The sequence below is a fragment of the Suillus paluster genome, assembly GCF_016628075.1.
Source record: "Suillus paluster strain FC165 chromosome Unknown EDB91scaffold_134, whole genome shotgun sequence".
In the NCBI taxonomy this organism is placed as follows: domain Eukaryota; kingdom Fungi; phylum Basidiomycota; class Agaricomycetes; order Boletales; family Suillaceae; genus Suillus; species Suillus paluster.
This window is the reverse complement of record NW_024537694.1, coordinates 38235-59368: the sequence shown is the minus strand read 5'-3', so window position 1 is coordinate 59368 and position 21134 is coordinate 38235. Positions and strand designations below refer to the sequence as shown.

Below are 21134 nucleotides of genomic sequence, written 5' to 3'. Positions count from 1 at the left end.
GCGGACTTGTGATTGGATGGAGCGGAGGGGGTTGGAAAGCGGAGCAGATATCAATATCGGAGCAGGTTGGATCAGGTATATGACACCAGCTCAAGCTGGCTTGCAAATGTGGCATCTGGTCCAAAGTTCTCTCACAGTCTCACTCAGTGACACTCTTCGTTCATTGGATCCATTGTTGCATTTTTGTTACTCTTATATGACGAATAAGGTCCCCATTCGAGTTGATGGTAGATTTAGGCTTGGCGATGTTTTGGGATCCGGCTCATATGGTATGTTTTTCACATACCAACTCCATTTTCATTCTGATTCAACATATGGACTCCAACATTTAGCTGTCATGTACCATGCATGAAACATCATTACCAGTGACACGGTTGCTGTTAAACTTGAACTCATAATCGACAGGTCATCTTCTGTGCAACGTGAATATCATATTTTGAAACAACTCGAAGGTGGAGTTGGAATTCCCTGTGCCCTTTGGTTCGGCAGAGAGTCAACATATCACGCTTTAGTTCTTGACCTCCTTGGGTCATCGCTACATGATCTTTTCCTTACACATAATCGCAAATTCGCCCTTCACACTGTCGTCAACTTAGTGGACCAGCTGGTCAGTCAGTTTGTAGTAGGGGCACTGTAGATAGGCTAACCCATTTACAGCTCTCACGTCTGGAATACATCCACTCACATAATTATGTCCATGGTGACATCAAACCACAGAATGTTGTGGTGGGTCTCCATGATTTGAGGCACACTGCCTTTATCATCGATTTTGGCATCAGCAAAGGAATATTGCGACACTTCGACCACACTCCATGTACCATTCTGTCATAATCGACGTCTCACTGGCACTCCTGCATTTGCCTCAATCAATATATGATGATCTCGAGTCACTCACATACATGCTGATCTATTTCTTGCGTGGGTCACTCCCATGGTTGACCAGTGACCATGAGAAGCTATCCAGCACTTCCATGCTCGAGCGCAAAGCAAATACCACCATTGAAGTTCTATGTCATGGTATTCCTGTTGAGTTTGCGACTATGCTTATTTACACATGTTCTCTCACATTCTTGGAGGACCCTGACTATGACCACCTTCATTCATTGATTCACAGTATTCATGCTACATTTCCTGTACTGACAACAGACTTGCTAGATTTCAGCCAGTCCAATGATGCTGTCACAATGGTTACATGTTCCCCTCCATTCTCTGGTGAATGTTTGGTAGCTGAGGTGGTAACCCCATGCCTGCCGAAGGCAATGCCTCCTCATAGATCGACTCGTATGTGAGTATGAATTTCATCTTCCCACTTGTGAAATCAAGCTAAGATTGATTGTCTGCAAGCTTACACCTGTGTAACGGCTCCCCTCTGTGTGCAGTTGCTTCAATACCACGCCGGAAAAAAGGGACTGGTCACTAGATCGTGACGCTGTTGAAATTATAATATTGTTCTGTTTACATACATGTATATATATTTTGAATGCTGTAGCCTGTAGGTTTTACAAAGCTGTACAGTTAATTATGCCAATTGAAATTGTTCTCCTTCCTGAATTTTCCGATTCCCATGCTATAACCCTCTTCACCATGCTGCGCACAGCGTAGGCCTTCAAGCTGCACAACCCTCGTGAAGGAGTCGTTATGATTGACTGCTGAATCATAGACCTTATCGCATTGTATCAACATTACAGGTACAGCCAGATGGATATTGAACAGTGGACAGTGGACACCTCCAGGCTCCAACACACCGCTCCCTTTTCCCTGGGTGTTATCCAACTGATCAACCGATTGATAAAGGTACTTCCTTTCACTTGATTAATTGCGCAGTCTTATGGATACATCATGGCTCGGAGATTATACTAACGGTATTTATTGATAGAGATCTGAAGTTGGACCATCTGGCTACCATTCTTACCCTCATCCTACCACTGATCAGCGATCAGGGTGAAGTTTATTATATGGCATATGCCCAACTTGTCACATGGAGGGGATTTTGCCATGCACTGCTTCCTTTCGTTACTGCAGGTGCCTTGCACTCTAACCTATATAAACACTGAATTATAAGGTCATATTTTCACTATCCCCAATATGCCTCCTTGCCAATATGGGCAGGGCAGGGCCCGAGTTGTTGTGGCGCCCACGGCTGCTGAACCCCTTCCTACTGCTGGCCCCATCCCAATTATTACTACCATTGCTACCCCTGCTATCACTATCACCCCTGCTATACCTGCTATCGTCCCTGTTATACCTGCTATCGTCCCTGCTACCCCTGCTATTACCCCCATCCTCACTGCTATATTAGCATCAGCACACACTATCCACCCTTCATATTACCCATCGACCCCCTGCCAGACCCCGAGCCAACTGATCAAACTCATGCTGGTCCAAGTCGTACAGCAGAGGAGGGCGAATCTTTCGACCTCAATGTCTCTGGTGATGAAGACGAAGATGAAGCGACAGCTAGCCCACTTCAAACAACCACGGACACCACTCGGACCTACCCACATGCCACGTGTGGTCGAGTAAAGCGGTCCAAAGCTGCTCACAACACACTCCACTTCTTCAGGGATGATAAAATCAATGACTGCCTGAGTCTGCAAAGTTTGCGAGTAAGTATCATATCTACAAGTCCTTTGTTCTTTTTTACATGTTTTACCAGGGAAATCCATGAAGGAGACCCAGAATACGTCATCACCACATACAGTACTGCCACTGGGACATCAACCCGTCGCAAACATCTTTTTCATGCTCACACGGAGTGTTACATCAAAGCATTAGAACACAATGGCTGGCCCGTGTACAGTGACTTAAAAGAACTTAGTATTGGAGGTGGCTGGACGTTAACAGGTATACTTCAAGCGCTGAAAGACCCAGCTAAAATGATCGGATCACTCGGTCCCCCCCTGTTAGTAGCTCACTCCCTGGAACTTCAGGACCTCTGGGCGATGTGCTACCTGATTTCTCACTAGATGAGATGCATCACCAGCTTGTAAAATTCATAGTCACTGATGATCAGGTGAGCCATTCACTTTCTACACAGCTTTTGTTATTAATTATCTTCAGGCTATCAATGTAATTGAATGCCCTGAATTTCGACAATTGATCCGCCTTCTGCGACCAGATCTTGAAGACATGGATATTTTCCATCACACCAAAGTGTGCGAATTAATATTTCAAGCATTCAATGAGTATTTTGAGGTTTTGAAGCGCTACCTTGCGGTAAGTGCACAGTTGTCGAGAGTCCCACAAAATATCTTACATCTTTCAGAGGGTGCAAGGGAAGATCTCGTTGACATCTGACATGTGGTCAGATGCTAACCTCCAGCCATTTATGGCGATTACTGCACACTGAATCGCTAGAGAGGATCATTCGTCGGTGCTGGTGCTGAAGGCAGTGCTAATTGCTTTTCATCACATACCTGGGAGTCATAGCGGAGTATCGTTAGCAGGTGAGATGATGATGCTCCTTGATCGTGCTGAGGTAGTGGAGAATGTAAGTTCGTAGTTTTACCATATGACATGCTCTGACTTCGTTTAGATGGGGCACTTTACTTTAGACAATGCCAGCAACAACAACACCTGCATGGAAGAGCCGTCATCCTTACTGAGCGCACGTGAAGTAACTTTCCATCCAATCACTCACTGAATCCCATGTTTCCCACACATTATTAACATATGTGTGAAGCATATCCTTCAGGACTACCCAACAGCTGAATTTACGCATGTGGGCGACAGTTGGATAGTAGATGGTGCAATCATCCAGAAGGCCGAGTATGTCGCAGTCTTATGATCCAAGGCTCTCGACCACGCCAGAAATGTTGTGCGCACAATCCGCAAGTCAAACAAACGACGTGAGGCTTTTAGGGAGATGATCATTAGGGGGAACGAAAAAAATTGGTACAGGGACGACAAAGGCAATCCCAAGCAGCTCCCAATCATCAAACTTCTGCTGGATGAGGCCATGCGATGGGACTCAGTCTATATTATGCTGAATCGTTACGGACCCTTCACAAGGTAAAGCTCCCCCAACTAAATATCTTGTCAGGGACTAATAGTTGCCCAGCCCCTTGATAGATTCCTCCAACTATCCCTGCTGACAAAAAGGCTGATTCCAATGGAATGGCATTTTCTGGAGGACCTTGAAGTAATTCTAGAGGTCAGTATTGATGTATTTGAGACTCATGATCCTTATTACCATTTTATATTAGGTGCTGCACGCTGCTCAGCAGATCATGTCAACCGAAAAGACTCCTGTGCTGAGTCTTGTGATTCCGGCTTTTGAAGAGTTAATGGAGCGGTGGAAGGAGATTGCAGAATTCATTCCGCACTGCACACCTCTCATCGAGATAGGCCTGATCTGGGCTGACAAGTACAATGAACAAATGGGCACCACAAACACCTATGCTGTGGCAATGTGTCAGTCTGGCGAATTGTTCACAATGTTTGATATCTCGCAGACTCACGATTTTATAGTTAATGTCTTGGGTTCAAATTCATTGGGATGAAGCCCGACGTAATGCCGCCAAGTAGTTCATACTTGATTTGGTACGTCTAATTCACCATTGCTTGAAGTTTGAACTGATTATTTGATATTTCCCAGATGCATGCCAAGAGAGCAGTGTTGAAACCCACTGAATCTGCCCAGCCTGCAGTGCCACAGCAGCAGACACGCTTGCTAGGCTCATGCCGCTATGGACTTCGTGATGCAAGGGCACTACTGAGTGTCCACGAGCATGCGCAAACAGTTGATCAGGAGTTCAGGGCGTACAGAACGGGTACTCTCAGCAGCAAGGGAACAAATATCCTTGGATTTTGGCAGGTGAGCGCTGTGTGTCTCCTCAAGTCACACCTCTCATCATTGACCACAAGGGGTCAACCAGGTTTCTGAGACAATCTTTCCAACTATATTCGCTATTGCGATGGACTACCTACCCATACAGGCCTCTGCTGTTCCGTGCGAATGGGTCTTCTTGTCAAGTAGTGAAACCATCACTAAGAAACAGAATTGCATCTCCCCAGTGCTGATGGAGGCGCTGCAGATTGTCAAGTTCCTCCTGAAAAAAGAGCGACTGAACTTCACTCAAGGTTGGGCAGCATCCCAGAAGGACATGGAATTCCAGTTATTATTGAACGACTCTGACTCTGATGATGAGCGCCCACTACCTGACACCGACAACATTACAGGTGACAGTCATGCGCGTGATGCTCTTCTCACAGCTATTGCAGAGTACAAGTGTGACAAAATTGATAACACTGCTACCATCTATTTCCCGTGATGTTCATTCGTTCTTCTTACTCGATTCTTACTCTTACGATTGTTCCAGCGTTGTGTTTATTGTAGACTGTTTTCAATCATTACCTCGTTTTCCCTCTCGAGCATGTCTTGTATTTAACAGCTGACTGTCATTCCACCCACCATTTGCACTTTGCAGCATATGAGTGTGTCGATCCTCCTTCGAGCTTGGGCCATGCAGACGGAACTCATTTCCTGCCGTTTACAGACTGCCAGTGTGTTGATCCTCTTTCGAGCTCGAGCCATGCTAATTGAACTTATTGCCTACTATTCATAGTTTGTGAGTGTGTTGATCCTCATTCAAGCTCGAGCCATGCTGATCGAACTCTTCATCCCCCATCCATAGGCTGTCAGTGTGTTGATTCTCATTTGAGCTCGAGTCATGCTGATCGAGCTTATTGCCCGCAGTCTGTGAGCATGTTGATATCCTCCTTCAAGCTTGAGCCATGCTGATCTAACTTATTGCCCGTCGTACACAGTTTGTGAGTTTGTTGATCCTCCTTCAAGCTCGAGCTGCATTGATTGAACTCATTGCCCACTGTTCACACTGGTATGTAATGCATCATTTTCTGTTCACAGAATTGCCATCTTAATGTCTCCTGAGCTGTTGCAAGAACGAGCCTACGATTCCAAGTCTGACATCTGGTCACTTGGCTGTCTCATATACGAGCTTTGCGCACTGATGCCGCCATTTCATGAAGCTATGACTCATGCAGAATTGAGTATATTTATACGGTCAGTTGCATAATGACTTACTTGTTGTGCAGCAGAAGAATCTGAACTCCCGCCTATACAGCAATGGCCAAATACCTCAGATGTTGTCAAGTTTTCAAGGTTTCAGAGACAGAAAATACATCAGTTTGTGTTGCAGGGCTCGTGAATCACTCTGAATGGCTTTTACAGGCTTGCTACAGTGAAATCACACAAATTAGCTGTTGTGTCGAAAGAACGAGATATCATCGCTCGCGAGGCAGTCCTCACAGAACGGGAAGCAAGGGCTGCAAGCGAGGTGGCCATTTCAAGCGGATCGTGAGCTTGCGAACATTGATGCGCGTAAACATGGCCTTTGTAAGTGGCCATGTGAAGATCCTCCAGTTCACCCCAGTCAAAAGGACCTGAATTGCAGATTGAATCCCCATTCTCTTTTGTTCCCTGCGCCCATCCCATTTTGCGTGTCACTCAATGATTTTTGTCCACCCACCTCCCTTCCTACATGTCTAGTGTGTTTTGGTCTGTATTTGTGTTCCCTTCAGACCTGTGGTCTGCACGCATTTCAGATTGAGGCACACTCTGAAGGTTTGCTTTATTTTTGATCCTTCTCATCTCCAGCCCAATTCTCGAAGTCCACTCATCTCAAGCCACTTCTTGAAGTTCTTTTCAGCTGTCTCAGATCAAAGCTTCTTGTACAGACCGCTGCCTTCATGCACCGGCCTGGCAGAGCCAGACCTTCCCACACACAAAATGCATCATTAAAACTTAACAGTTACTTTGATTCGTTCTAACTTTCTCTCTCTCTCTTTCCCACGTTACTACACATTCACATGCAAACGAATTCTTAAACTAAACAGTCGTGTTGTCTCACTCAAACCTCCTCTCTCTCTTCCTTCCCTTAGATTACACGATCATACAAAGGCTAAAGGTTCAGACTATGGTTGCACACTGTCCAGTTGCTGATTGCATCAACTATAGAACCTAGAAGAAGTGAAAAATCTCCTTGCACCTCTCACACAGATAGCTGAAGACAGTCGCCTGAGGTCTGCCCACACAAACACAGGCGTGGACAACATCACCAAATATCTTCGTCAAGACTCAAGATGGCTGGCCAGCTCTGGCAATCCATGGTGACAAAGAACAGTAGGTTTCAATCTCTTACAAGTGCGCTATCAGGGACTCCTACAAATGGGAAGGGAGCACTCAAGTTAACTTCAGCTTCTATTCCTGCCCCCCATCGTGACCCAAAATCCTCAGCAACCAAGAATGCCACTTCAATCTCCAAGATCTTTGATCCTGTCCTCTTTCCTGTCCTCTTTTGCATCCTCTTTTGCGTCCTCTTTTGCGTCCTCTTTCTCGTCCTCTGTCCTGTGCTCTTTCCTGTGCTCTTTCCCGTGCTCTTTCCCATGCTCTTCTTTTGGCCTCAGCCCTCCGCATGATGCTTTGCTCTTGTAATTTTCGCACATAAGCAGCACTACAATACAACTAACATTTACTTCAGCTTTTGATTAGATACTAATAGGATCACATACATTATCTTGGGGACCCATGCTAGACTAATAATTGCGTGTTGATTGTCGATTGTAGAGCACGTGTACTTTCCTTTTCAGTCATCTAGTCTTTGATCTCTAATTTCTAATTTATTTTTTAACTTATAGTTTAAATATATATATTTGACTGGCTCTAAGCCCTTAAACTGAGTTAACCGTGGCTCCTTGAGCGGAGCCTGACCATAAATTATATAAGCCAGAATCATGTGTGAGTTCAGTTATTTATTAGTTCAGACCGCAGCTAAAACCGGCAAAAGCTGGACCTGCGGCAACACTAGTACTTGGTACTTGGAACTTAGTACTCAGTTCCCGGTACTTGATACTCAGTGCTGAATATCTTGGTCAATCTTAACCTATTGGTGTCATGAGACTATGGATAGACTCCCCTTGACATGGGCTACAACTATAGTTTTCATCGAAAAAATTCCCACGGTCTAGAATATTGAGTACTGAGCACTGAGCACTGAATACTCGGTACTTGGTACCTACTTGATACTCAGACCTTGGCACTCAGTATACAATGCTGAATCTCTTGGTACTCAACTGAGCACTGAGTACCGACTACTGAGCATTTAGTATTGGGTATTGAGTAGTGAGTACCAAGCACCGAGCACTGAATACTCAGTACTTGGTACCTACTCAATACTCAATACTTGGTATTTGGTACTTGATACTCAATGCTGAATATCTTGGTACTCACCTGAGCACTAAGCACTGAGTACTGACTACCAAGTATTTAGTATTGAGTATCAAGTACTGAGTATCGAGTACCAAGCACCAAGCACTGAATACTTGGCACTCAGTACCTACCTGATACTCAACACTCAATACTCAGTACTTGGTACCTACTCAAAACTCAAAACTCTGTACTCAGCACTGAGCACTGAGCACTGAGTTCTGACTACCAAGTATTGAGTACTGAGTACCGAGCACTGAATACTTGGTACTTGGTAGCTACTTGATACTCAAGTACCTGTATAGTGTACCCCCCCTCAGATACATCATATCACTGGACCAGGACACCTACACGATCACTCTACAGCAACAAAAATTGGTAAATCACATGTTTCACATTTCTCATGTTTTTGACTGCTCTATCCTTGCATAATTAATCCAATATATTCATATATCATTAGCATAGCATATATACTTGCTTTTCATGACCAGGATCAGCTCAAAATATGCTGTTGCTTTGAGATGGTGTATATACTTGATATTTCTACTGATAAAAGGCCCATACCTCTGAATTATTGAACTTTAATGATCAGACACCTAGAGTATATTTCACATATATTCAGTATGATGGATCTAAAATTACAGAAAGATCCACCAGGAATTGAGAGCTGGGGAAGTGAAATAGATAAGAAATTGAGTGTGGGAAACTTCAAAGCTCAAATGCCCCAAACATCGAAAATGGTCAGTTGATGTATCCTTGGCTATGGGCCACCAATTCAAACACTTCTATGCCACATCCCTCCCACCAACACTCTACCCTCAGGGCAGTATGCAGTATAGGTTCCTTAGGTAGTCCACCATGTATCCTACACATTTTTAATGAAATCTTCAACCTGTATCATACATAAATGTGACTTTGTGTGAACAGATGTCAACTGTCACTTTTCACACATATATTGTGTTGCTTGTCATTCACTCAATCCTGGATGGATCAAGTCTATCATTTACCATGTGGGCTTTTGATTAGTAGAAATATCCCCTTTACATCAGATCTCAAATTTTCGGCCTAAATATCACTGATCCTTAGCATAATAAACATATATACATGTAATAATGACAGTCTATGAGTAACTTGGATAATCTGTGTAAGGGTAGGGTGGTAAAACATATCGAACTTTTTTGATGAAAACCAAAGTTGTAGCCCTTGTCTAGGGGAGTCTATCCGTAGTCTCATGACATCAATAGGTTAAGATCCTAGTAAGATATAAGCAAAATACTTGCAAATGGAGGGTTCAAGAAAGCACTTTGACTGTGGGAACTTTTTAGATAAAAATCAAAATTGTAGCCCTTGCCAAGGGGAGTCTATCCATAGTCTCACAACATCAATAGGTTAAGATCTACCAATATATTCAGCATCAAGTATCAAGTACTAGGAACTGAGTGCCAAGTACCGAGTACCAAGTTTTGAGTATCAAGTAGGTACCGACTACCAAGTATTCAGTGCTTGGAGTTTTCGATGGCAGGGATGGAGCCCACACCCTCAAAAATTGAGGATCCCTCTGTCATTGAGGGTCTCATATTTGAGCCGAGCCAAGTTCAACTAGCCCCGGACCCATCACCTACTCCCCCAACTGCCAGAGACATTGTGGTGCTGGATGATCCATGCAACCTTTTCCTGGAATATGATTCTGCTGATGACATGGATGTTGAGGTCAAGGTTGAAGTTGAAGGTGGTGATGAGGGTCATCTGGGCGAAGTTGAAATGTCTACATAATTTGGTAGTGTTAGATTTCTGTAAATGTTGTTGAAATGCATTGTACCTCCAGCATACCCAAAGAATGAAATCATCGAGTTTTGGGTAACATTTATCGACATCCGGGTAACTAATATTGAGTTCCAGGTATTTTGTAAATTGAACAAATCACCAAGCACCAAGTACTGAGTTCCGGGCACTGAGTTCCGGGCATTGAGTTCCAGGCATCGAGCACTGAAACACAAAACTAAAATTAAACATTTAGTAAATTGAACAAATCACCAAGTACCAAGTGCTGAGTGCCGGGTTTCGGCACTCGGTACTCGGTACTTGGTGATTTGTTCAATTTACAAAATACCCGGAACTCAATATTAGTTACCCGGATGTCGATAGATATTACCTGGAACTCGGTACTCGGTACTAGGTACTTGGTGATTCGCCTAATGTATGAAATATTGTATTCAGGGTTTCATGTTTCTCGTTTTGGTGGTTGATGATAGGTGTATGCACTCATACAGTGGGTATGCTGATGTTTATAACACTCATTCTTCTGGGCCCACCCGTCTATATGATATCAACCATCTCGGCCCACCCGTCTATATAATATACTACCACCTCGGCCCATGTCCATATGATACGTATCTGGGCCCACCCGTATATGTGATATCCAACTACCTCGGCCCACCTGTCTATATAATATCTAATAAATTGCTCTCTTGGCCCACCCATCTACATAATATACCCCCTAAGTCAGCCCACCCATCTACACAATATACCACTACCTCGGCCCACCTATCTATGTAATATACCCTACGTCGTAGTCAAGCAGTTATAGGAGGTACCAGTGATCTGGGAAGTAAGTTTTATGTGTCAATGGGGAAAGTGTATACATAAATGGGGAAAGAGGTTCCAGTGGAGTGGAGATGATATGGAAGGTAACTGATGAGGTGGTCAAGCGGGAGCATAGGAGCTGATGCGGGAACTGACTAGATCAAGCGGAGGGCAGACAGAGCAGAGGTGATGGGAAAGCAGGAAGGGTGTAATGTCAGGCGGAGCAGATATCAATTATTGTCAGAGTGGTGTAGGGAGTTATGTTACTCTGGGCTTGTATTGATGGTTTTTACTTAGTTTCACTTGCCATTACTTTCCTTAGTTTATGTACGCATTTTTACTGCTCATGTAAACAAACAATCTTCTTGAGCCACCACCATGAGCAGTGCTCTTTTGATTCACTTTTCTCTCTGAGCACTACCTAGCTCTAGTCCAGAAACCCTCTAGGGTCGAATGCACCTCCTTGCAGGTATAGCAGCAGGCAGCAAGACCTAACACTTTCTGCACCCAGCAGAATTGTTGTACCCACAGCAGGTGAGGCAGAGAAAGTGTTTAGGGGCAGAGGGGATTAGGAGGATTGGATTGGATATGTCGGAAAAGCATGAATATCCTAGAGCACTGCTCTAAGTCGGAGTGGAGTATTGGAGGTGATGACAAGGTAATCTTATGTCTGGAGAGAGCAAAGTCCTACAGAGTATTCCGACTAGTAGAGACTGCGGGAAGACAAGTAATATTCAGACTGAGGATTAGCTATGTTTTTATATACTTCTATGTAGGAGGCAGTGACTAGTAGTCCTTCATATGAGGCTATGTACCAAGTATACAATTTGTAAGTGAACACAGGTGAAAAACATAAGTTGGAGTGGATATCAATATGTATGTGTCAGATCAGTTAGTTGAGCGGTTATGGGAAGTACCAGTGATCCAGGAAGTAAGTTCTATGTGTCAATGGGGAACGTATATACCTAAATGGGGAAAGAGGTTCCAGGAGTGGAGATGATGCGGAAGGTAACCAATAAGGCAGTCAAGTGGGAGTAAGGCCAAGAGGATGATAATGAAGACAACAAAGATGCTGACCCCACCACACATGATCTCATCCCTTTGGATGGGTCTATGCATGTAAAACTTGGGTCATGGCAAGCTCCACAGATCTTTGATCTCATCAAGAGTGCTCACCAGAATGACAACACATTCACTAACTTCTGTGTAAAGCTCAACTCGTTTTTGAACATATTTCTACCTGCCTGGAACATACCCCTACCAGATGGAAGAAGAGTTTGTCTCCAATCAGATCACACAGTAAGTTTGTCTAATCCTGGCTGTCCTTACTATGCTGATACAAAACAGGTTACTGAGTGTCAATTTCTACAAGTCAACTATGAGTCAATGGTGGACTGGCAACAATATATGGACTACCTCTGGTGCAATCCATGGTTTTTCAATGCACCATGGTTTGATTATGTGTTCATCCAGTCCAAGAAAGAAGTCATTATTGGGCCCCTGGTCCTCCTGTTTGAGTGCCCAGTTGGAAATGGTGTGATTACCCTTGCTCTCATCCATCCATTTGATGCTCCCACAGGTGTACAACCTCAAAAGGACAAGCACCTCAACCTTTTCAGAGTTCGAGTAAAACTATGGGCACAGGCAGAATTTATATTGATCAGGTCGATCATTCACAGGTGTTAAGACTGTGCTCAGGGGTAAGGCGGAGTCTGAGGGGCTTGGCTTCACCTTGTGTGTTGCACCCATTACCCAAGTACATGCCCCTAATTTTGGATTGTAGTCCAACACAAGTTCTACAAGCTCTGACAGGACATTGGAGCGGAGGCTCTCTGAAGGAGGGCCAATGGACTACCAGATTGAGCATGGGAAAGTCAGGTGGGGGTTGGTCTGCCCAACAGGAGAGAGTCGGAGGACTACTGCAGTTGGGACCAACAGTAGGAGCAGAGCAGAAAGGACTGCTTGGACAAAGTCCAAAGCAGAGCGGAAATGAAGGGGACAGATGTGCAAGAGTACTAGGCTCAAGTCCAATGTGCAGGAAAGGTGGCCAAAGCACAAGAAGTCGGATGAGCAGAGGAGGTGGCCGACCTAGGGAGTCAATCCCCTAGACCAGCAAACAAGAATTTGACAAGGGTAATACCCAAGTCCAGAGACAGAAGAGCAAGGCTTAGAAAAGGTAATATTCAGACTGAGGTATCTACAGACAAAGTACATATGTTTATATACTCTAAGGTAAGTAGCATAGCATAGCAGGATTCTATGTGCTAAGTGTGCAGAATTACAATAGGATGACAGAGAAATACGAAGCGGAGGCTCGGAGAACAATATGTATGTGACAGATCAGTAATCCTTGGTTATAGGAGTTGCCAGTGATCCGAAAGGAGAAACTATAGTACCAAAAGGAGGTAGGACCAGTTGAGTGGTTCCTAGTCTAGAAGTGAACTGGTGAGGCAGTCAGGTGGACCAACATGAGAGAAACTGGAGGAACCGAGTGGGTCAGAAAAGTGGAGATGGTGGAGGGAGTAGGAGTAGGATTAGGCAGACCAACAGAGTGGAGGTGTGGAGCTGTTAGAGACCGTGCTCAGACGAAGAAGCAGAGGGGTTGGGGCTTGGCTTCAGCTCTTGTGCTGCGCCCTTAGCTGAGTATGTGCCTCAAATTTGGAGCGGATACGACAATGTCCAACGATAGGACAAGTGGACCATTTAGGTCCACTTGGGTGGGTCACGAGGTAAGAGTTGCTAGTGGTAATCCAACTGGGAGCGAAGTGGAGAAGGCGGAGGAAGATTATTTGAATGGAGGGAGCAAGGGGAATAGTGGGGGAAGTCAGAGAAGTAAGAGCAAGCACTTTAGAGCACGGCTCTAAAGTCAGAGCGGAGGGTCAGAGGTGACAACAAGGTAAACTTGTGTCCAGAGGGAGAGCAAAGTCCTATGGAGAATTCCCACTAGTAGAGACTGCGGGAAGACAAGTAATATTAAGACTGGGGTGTAGCTAAGTACAGGATATGTTTTATATACTTCTAAGTAGGAGGCAGTGACTGGTTAGTCCTTGGTGGGAGGCTATGTACCAAGCATACAATTTGTAAGTGAACACAGGTGAAAAACATAAGTTGGGGTGGATATCAATATGTACGCGTTGGATCAGTTAGTTGAGCAGTTATAGTAAGTACCAGTGATCTGGGAAGTAAGTACTAAGTGCAAATGGGGAAAGTATATACCTAAATGGGGCAAGAGGATTTACAGTAGAATGGATGATGTGGAAGGCAACCAATGAGGTGGTTGAGTGGAGCCATAGGAGCAGATGCAGAAGCCAACTGGGTCGTGCAGAGGGCAGATGGAGCAGATGTGGTAGGATAATGGGGGAAGTAGGATGTCGGGTGGAGCGGATATTAATATTGGTGGAGCAGTTGGATCAGGTATATGACAGGAGCTCCAGATAGGGTCAGATGGTAGGGATATAGAGTCAGAGGAAATAGGGGTAGTGTCATATACCGGATCTGAGTACCCCCAGTACCACCTATAAGCATCCCCGCCCCTGGTCCGACCCCCCTGTTTCCCCATCCGCTCCATTCCTCCTTCCCCAACAATGCACAAAGTGCATCTCAGCAGGATTAGCCCTGCTACCTCCGCCTGATGCCGTTCCACTTTTACAACACTACCCCTATGTCCCCCGACCCCATACCCCTTCCATCCGACCCCATCTGGGGTTCCGCTCCTCTGCCCTATTGGTCTGCCCGATCCTACTCCTACTCCCTCCGCTTTTCCGATCCATGGGGGTCCTTCAGTTCCGCTCGTATTCCCCCACCCGACTGTTAGTCCGTCCGACCACCTCACCGGTCCACTCCCGTTGGTCCTCCTTCAGAGGACCCCCATTCTGATGTCCTGTTGGAACCCATAGAATTCGTGTCGGACTGCATTCTGAAATTAGGGGCACATACTCGGGTAAGGGGCGCAGCGTACGAGCTGAAGCCAAGCCCCTCAGATACGCTTTACCCCTGAGCACGGTCTTAACAGGTAGTGTCAGAGGAGTGGAGCAGAGTTGGGTGGAGGTAGTAGGGCCAGTCCTGCTGATGTGCACTATGTGCATTGTTGGAGAAGGAGGGATGGAGCGGACAATGAAACAGGGGGTCAGACCAGCAGTGGGGATGTTTGTGAATGGTATTGGAAGTAGTTGAATCTGGTATATGACACTATCCAACTGGTCAGAGTTTAGAATGTTGAGAAAGGAAACCAGTGTCATATACCAGATTCAACTACCTCCAATACCACCTATAGACATTCCTACTGCTGGTCTGACCCCTTGTTTCTCTGTCCACTCCATCCCTCCTTCTCCAACAATGCACACAGTGCATCTCAGCAGGACTAGCCCTGCTACCTCCGCCCAACTCTGTTGTGCTCCTCCGACACTACCCCTCCGACACTACCCCTATTTCCTCTGACTCTATATTCCTACTATCCGACCCTATCTGAAGCTCTGCTCCTGCACTCTGTTGGTCCACCCAATCCTACTCCCCCCACCATTTCCGCTCTTCTGACCCCCTTTGTTTCCTTCAGTTCCCCTTGCATCAGCCCACCCAATGGTTAGCCCACCCAACTGCCTCACCGGTCCCCTTATAGACAAGGAACCACTCAACTGGTCCTATATCCTTTCAGTACTATAGTTCCCCTTTCAGATCACTGGTAATTCCTATACTCGAGTGATTATTGATCCACCACATACATATTGTTCTCTGAGCCTCCTCTTGTATGTCTCAGTCATCCTTGTTGCAATACTGTACACTCAGCACACAGCCTCCTATGCTATGCTACCTACCTTAGAGTATATAAGACATCCTGTACTTGGTCTGTAGTCTTCAATCTGAATATTACCTTTTCTCAGCCCTGCTCTTTTGTTTCTAGACTTGGGCACTATCCTTGTCAACTTTTGTTTGCTGACCTAGCAGATTAACTCCCTGGGTTGGCCACCATCTCTGCTCATCAGACTTCCTGCGCCTTAGCTGCCCTCCCTACCCTTCAGACTTGAGATTAGAGCTCTCATACATCTGTCATTCTGTTTATGCTCTGCTCTGATTGCAGTATTCCTCCGCTTCTCCTCTGTTGGGCAGTTAAATCCCCACCCAACTTTCCCATGCTCATCTGGTAGTCCATCAGCCCTCCTTCAGAGAGCCTCCACTCTGACATCCTGTCAGAGTTCATAGAACTTGTGTCAGACTACAATCCAAAATTAGGGGCACATACTTGGGTAAGGGTCACAGCACATGAGCTGAAGCCAAGCCCCTCAGACTCTGCCTTACCCCTGAGCACAGTCTTAACAACCAGATGCACCTTGGGCATGTTTTTTTTCAAGGAAATCCTATGTAGATGGGGAGAAGTTGAAGAAATAGTCCCAGATAATGGGACATCTTTCATCACAGTGCTAGATTGGCTAGTAGCCACATACAAAATCTGGCACATTCATATCTCAGCATATAAGATAGGCCTCATCCAAACCCATCTACATCACATGATGTGACATTTTTGTGATGTTCTGTTACATCATGTGACCTTGTTTGAGCGCCACCGTACATTTCTTGACATAAGTGTCCATAGATATTTTGGGATAGGATTCCGAGTCATACGATAGGGACAGTATGAATTTAATGAATGTTGCCATGCTTGCTTACCATTGAGTCCTTTTCTATAGGCGTCCATGAATCTCAACGAGCAAGTGGAAAAACTGGCATTGCATAGTGTCAGCACACTGCTGCATCTTGGAATCAAGATTGGCAAATAGGGACTCACCGGTGAATGGCAAGCAGAGGACCCAAGTCCAAAGACTGAAGGACATTCTGTTCAAGATCGGCTTCTTTCGACGACGCAGGAAGTTTGCGATAGATTCATTCTGAGTAGCCCCAACATTGCTCGATATAATTCAGCTCACAGTGAAATTTAGGAAAGACCATTTGTAGTGTGTGAGAGTGGTGAATTTGTAGGGTAGGCTCTGGAGAAGGGTGCCATCTTTAGTTTAATTTTAGTCTTAGTACTCCAGCCAGCACAATAAAAATTGATGTTTCCTTACATTCTCATGGCTTGTGTGGCTTAACTTTCTCTTCTTCTGGCTGCTTTAATTGTAGGCTTTCAAATTTGCAATTTGAAAAGGCCTTTTGCAAGGCATAATGGTTTTGGCGACGCTGAGTTATTGGTGCATTGACACCACTGTCACACTGTACAGCCACAATGTAACAAGGCAGCAGTACCTCAATCACTATAAAGACTACTACTCATTCACAAATGCAAAATAAGGAATTCTGTTCCATCAGATTGCCTGCACCATGCATGCGAACAATCTGATGGAATGGATTCTCTTAAAAGTGTCTCTACAAACATCCTTAGGCATTGTAACGCAAATGTCACGAAAAGTCATGTGATCTACATGTATTTGAATGAGGTTATCTTAACTTGAAGGCTAATGGAGTTGTCATGCACTTGCACCATACCATCCATGATTCACTTGTCAAGGCTTGCAACAGCGATATTACTAAATGGCCCACCCTAACTCACTATGTCTTTTGGGCCAACTGTGTTACCACATGAAAATTGACAGGCCACACTCCATTTTTCATAGCTCATGGTACTGAACCTCTCCTGCCACTAGACATCATCAAAACCACCTTCCTCCTTCCCAATATCACAACTTGTCTCACTACCAATGATCTACTAGCGATTCGCACTTGCCAACTAGCCAAACGAGAAGAAGACTTAGCTGAAATTCATGCCCAAGTACTCAAGAGATGTTTTGGCAACACCATCCATGACTTCAATTTCACCCCCAGCTCTCTTGTTCTAGTATTGAACAAAAAGATCGAAGCTGCATTGAATGCCAAATGCAAACCATGATACTTTGGACCAATGATTGTTGTTTCAAGATCAAAGGGAGGCTCTTACTTCCTTGCAGAAGTCAACAGCTCTGTCTCAAAACTCAAATTCACCACTTTCTGTCTCATTCCATATCATCTGTGCTCCTGATACTCAATTGAAATCACTCAGTACATTGATCTTCAAGAGCTCACAGGTACCATTGCCATTGAAATCTAGATGTGTTCTTTCATTCTTTTGCTTGCTATCCTACTTTCTACCTTACTATGCACTACTTCAAATTTTAGCTTACTGCTCCATACCTCCTTCTCCAACAATGCATGCGGTGCATCTCAGCAGTACCAGTCCTGCTACCTCTGACTCTGTTCCAATCCTATTGTTATGACCAATGTTCACCAATAATGATGAAGGCGAGCACACAACCACTAGGACTTGGTCAAGAGGATAATGAACAAGATGGTATTGAGCATGAACGTCTAAGTCACTACAAGCATAGGAAATGAAGAGGTTAAGTCTAAGGAGTACTTACGCTAACTAACCTACTTTTATACATAACATTGAATAGGAGTCTGAAAGAAATAAACCAATGAGAAAAGAGTCATACAATACTGCGGATGACTAAGTATGACATCATGATATATAAGTGAATGAGTAATACGGCAACTAAATAGAAACCCAAGCTCCGACCGGTTCTTCTTCAGGAAGCGAGATTGTTCTAGCCTGTGGAGTAGGGGAACCAATCGGAGAAACCATGGGTGATATGTGAAGAGGTGAAGGTGTGACAGGGTGAGGAGTCACGTGACCAGTTTGGGTATTGGAAGTAGCCGAAGGAAAACCGAGGAAAGAAAAATGGTTCGTATTTGGAATTTGTGACATTACCCCCTTTCTAAGATGAGCGTCCTCACGAATGTAAGATGGTCGTATATTTTTCTGTCTCCATTCGAGGAATCAAGGGTTGTCAAAATTGAAGTGGAGATCCGCACCGATTTAACCACATTGGGGTTTTCTGCATAAAAGTCGGCTACAATGAGCAGCACATTCTTCACATCTTCCTCTGACTGCCATGTTGCTTCTTCTACTGCATATCCTTTCCATTTTACTAAATACTGCAACTTGCGTCTGTATAGGCGGCTTTGCAATATTTGCTCTGCTTCATATTCTGGGACTTGGTTAACAATCTCTGGAGGTGGACGTGTTAGAGGTGGGTGGTCAACGAGTTGGGAGGTTTGATGTGGGGTGAGTAGTGATACATGGAAAACTGGGTGGACGCAATATTTAACAGGGAGTTTCAACTTGTAGTTTAGCTTGCCAGTCTTCTCTTTGATTTTGAATGGTCCAAGATGGCGGTCGGACAGTTTTTGGTTCGGACGGTGTTGTTTAATGTTTGTTGCGTCTAACCATACTTTGTCGCCTGGTTTGAATTCTGGTGTGTTTTTTACTTTATGGTCATAAAAGCGCTTCATTCGATCGTTCGCTATTTCCAGCATTGCCTTCATCTCTTCTTGTGCCTCCTTCATCTCAGCTAATCTCTGGTCGTCATGGGGAATTGTGTTGGAAGAATTAGGGGAAATCGTGAACTCGAGATTATAGCCGTAGACACATTTGAATGGGGAATGTCCAGTGACGGTTACTGAGTTGTTATGCGTGAATTCAGCAATCGGAAGCCAAGAAACCCAATCATTCTGACGGTAGGATGTGAAGAGTCGTAGGTACTGTTCAACTTCTTGATTGACTCATTTTGTTTGTCCATCAGTCTGTGGGTGATATGCTGTTGACATGGACCACTTGGTCCCTAGTCTTTTCGAGACTTCCTGCATGAACTTGGACACAAACTGTGTTCCCCTATCCAAGATCACCTTCTTTGGTGTTCCATGTAACTTCCATACGTGATTGAGAAATAAGTCCGCGACTCCCTTAGAATCAACATCCTTGGTGGTCGGAGCTAGATGCGCTTGCTTTGTGAAATGATCAATGACCACCAAGATACTGTCTTTGCCCTGGGAGATGGGTAAATCGGTGATGAGGTCACAGCTAATGGTGTGCCATGGCCCTTCTGGAATCTCATTTGGCTTCAAGGGTCCGTGGGGTTTCAACAGTAGCACCTTCATTTGCTTGCATCGATCACATCCATCTACATAGTCATTGACCCACTTCTGCATCTGAGGCCACCAATAGTTCCACAAGACAAGTTCAAGAGTCTTGGCACATCCCATGTGTCCTGCTGCAGGCGAGTTGTGGAAGATCTCTAGCACTGAGCGACATATTTCCTTGTTATTGGGAACGTAGACCAATCCTCTGAACAGAATAAGTCCATCCTCTGTATTCCACTCTTCCAATCCTCTTCTCAACTGCACGGGGGCCTTCTTCAGAGTTTCGATAGCATTTCGGACTTCCGGATCTAAATTGGTGCAGTTTCTGATATGCTTCAACAGCGAATGCTCTCCTTCTATCAGAATCTGACCTCTTTTTGCGGCTTTGATATGGAAAAACTTGGGTTTCAAAAGCACGCGATCGGAATTGTCGTTTTCTACCCCCCCTCTGTGGTCTGGCCTCCTGGACAGAGCATCAGCAGTGTCGTTAACCTTTCCCGGTTTGTGTTGCAGAGTGAAGTTGTACTCTGCAAGGAATAAGGACCATCTCGCTTGTCTATGAGTTAACTTCTGGCTTGTCATGAAGTACTCGAGGTTCTTATGGTCCGTCCAGATCTCTACTGGATGAGGTGTGCCTTGCACATAAGTTTCTCTACATCACCATTGGTGAAGACCAAAATATTGTCGATGTAGACTACAACAACCTTACCTTCCTTTAGATCTTGGAAGATCTGGTCCATCATAGTTTGGAAAGTAGCTGGAGAGTTCGTCATGCCGAAGTACATTACGACTGGTTCATGATGTCCAAAAGGAGTTTTGAAGGCGGCCTTCCACTGATCTCCTTCTTTCATTCTGATATTATTATAACCCCATCGAACGTCCATTTTCGAAAAGAGTTTTGCACCTGAGAGACGATTGATGAGATCTTGAGAACGAGGGAGAGGGTATGCATTTCGGATGGTTTTCTCATTCAACCTCCGATAGTCCATGACAGGTCTGAGCTTCCCATCCTTCTTAGCAACAAAGAAGAAAGGAGCTGCTACTGGAGATTCGCTATCTCTCAGTCATCCCAAATCATATTCCTGCTTCAACCACTTCTCACATGCGTCATTTTCGGCGGGAGACAGGGGATATGCTTTTGCATTGGGAGGAAGATTGTTAGGGTCCTTGAGGTCCACTTTATGATCCCACTTCTTAGACTCAGGGAATTGAGTAGACTCTTCTTCAGAGAAGACCTTAAGATAGTCATGGAGCCAGTCTGGCACCATTTCCTCTACGGGCTTCTTTTCCTTCTTCTTTTCCTCCTGCTGTGCTAACTCTGATGCTACAGAGCTCTTGTACCTGATCCACACATTCCGTGATGAATCCTCATCCTCTATTT

At 44.8% G+C, this 21134-nt stretch overlaps 4 protein-coding genes across 4 annotated transcripts; all 4 read left to right on the top strand.

Annotated features, from left to right (window-relative positions):
* Positions 1–364: 364 nt before the first annotated feature.
* EDB91DRAFT_1062917 (uncharacterized protein) lies at positions 365–637 on the top strand (the record flags this gene model as incomplete). Its single annotated transcript, XM_041314570.1, has 1 exon — positions 365–637. A coding segment is annotated over one exon (273 nt), but the record flags the coding sequence as incomplete, so codon positions are not given.
* A 5239-nt stretch (positions 638–5876) lies between these two features.
* On the top strand, positions 5877–6038 carry EDB91DRAFT_1062918 (uncharacterized protein; the record flags this gene model as incomplete). Its single annotated transcript, XM_041314571.1, has 1 exon — positions 5877–6038. A coding segment is annotated over one exon (162 nt), but the record flags the coding sequence as incomplete, so codon positions are not given.
* A 3704-nt stretch (positions 6039–9742) lies between these two features.
* On the top strand, positions 9743–10168 carry EDB91DRAFT_1087521 (uncharacterized protein; the record flags this gene model as incomplete). Its single annotated transcript, XM_041316230.1, has 2 exons — positions 9743–9968; positions 10053–10168. 2 exons carry the CDS (start codon positions 9743–9745, stop codon positions 10166–10168), a joined length of 342 nt encoding a protein of 113 aa, XP_041170401.1.
* Positions 10169–11923: 1755 nt separating this feature from the next.
* Positions 11924–12496, top strand: EDB91DRAFT_1062912 (uncharacterized protein; the record flags this gene model as incomplete). Its single annotated transcript, XM_041314569.1, has 3 exons — positions 11924–12109; positions 12158–12346; positions 12407–12496. 3 exons carry the CDS (start codon positions 11924–11926, stop codon positions 12494–12496), a joined length of 465 nt encoding a protein of 154 aa, XP_041170400.1.
* Between the last annotated feature and the right edge of the window lie 8638 nt (positions 12497–21134).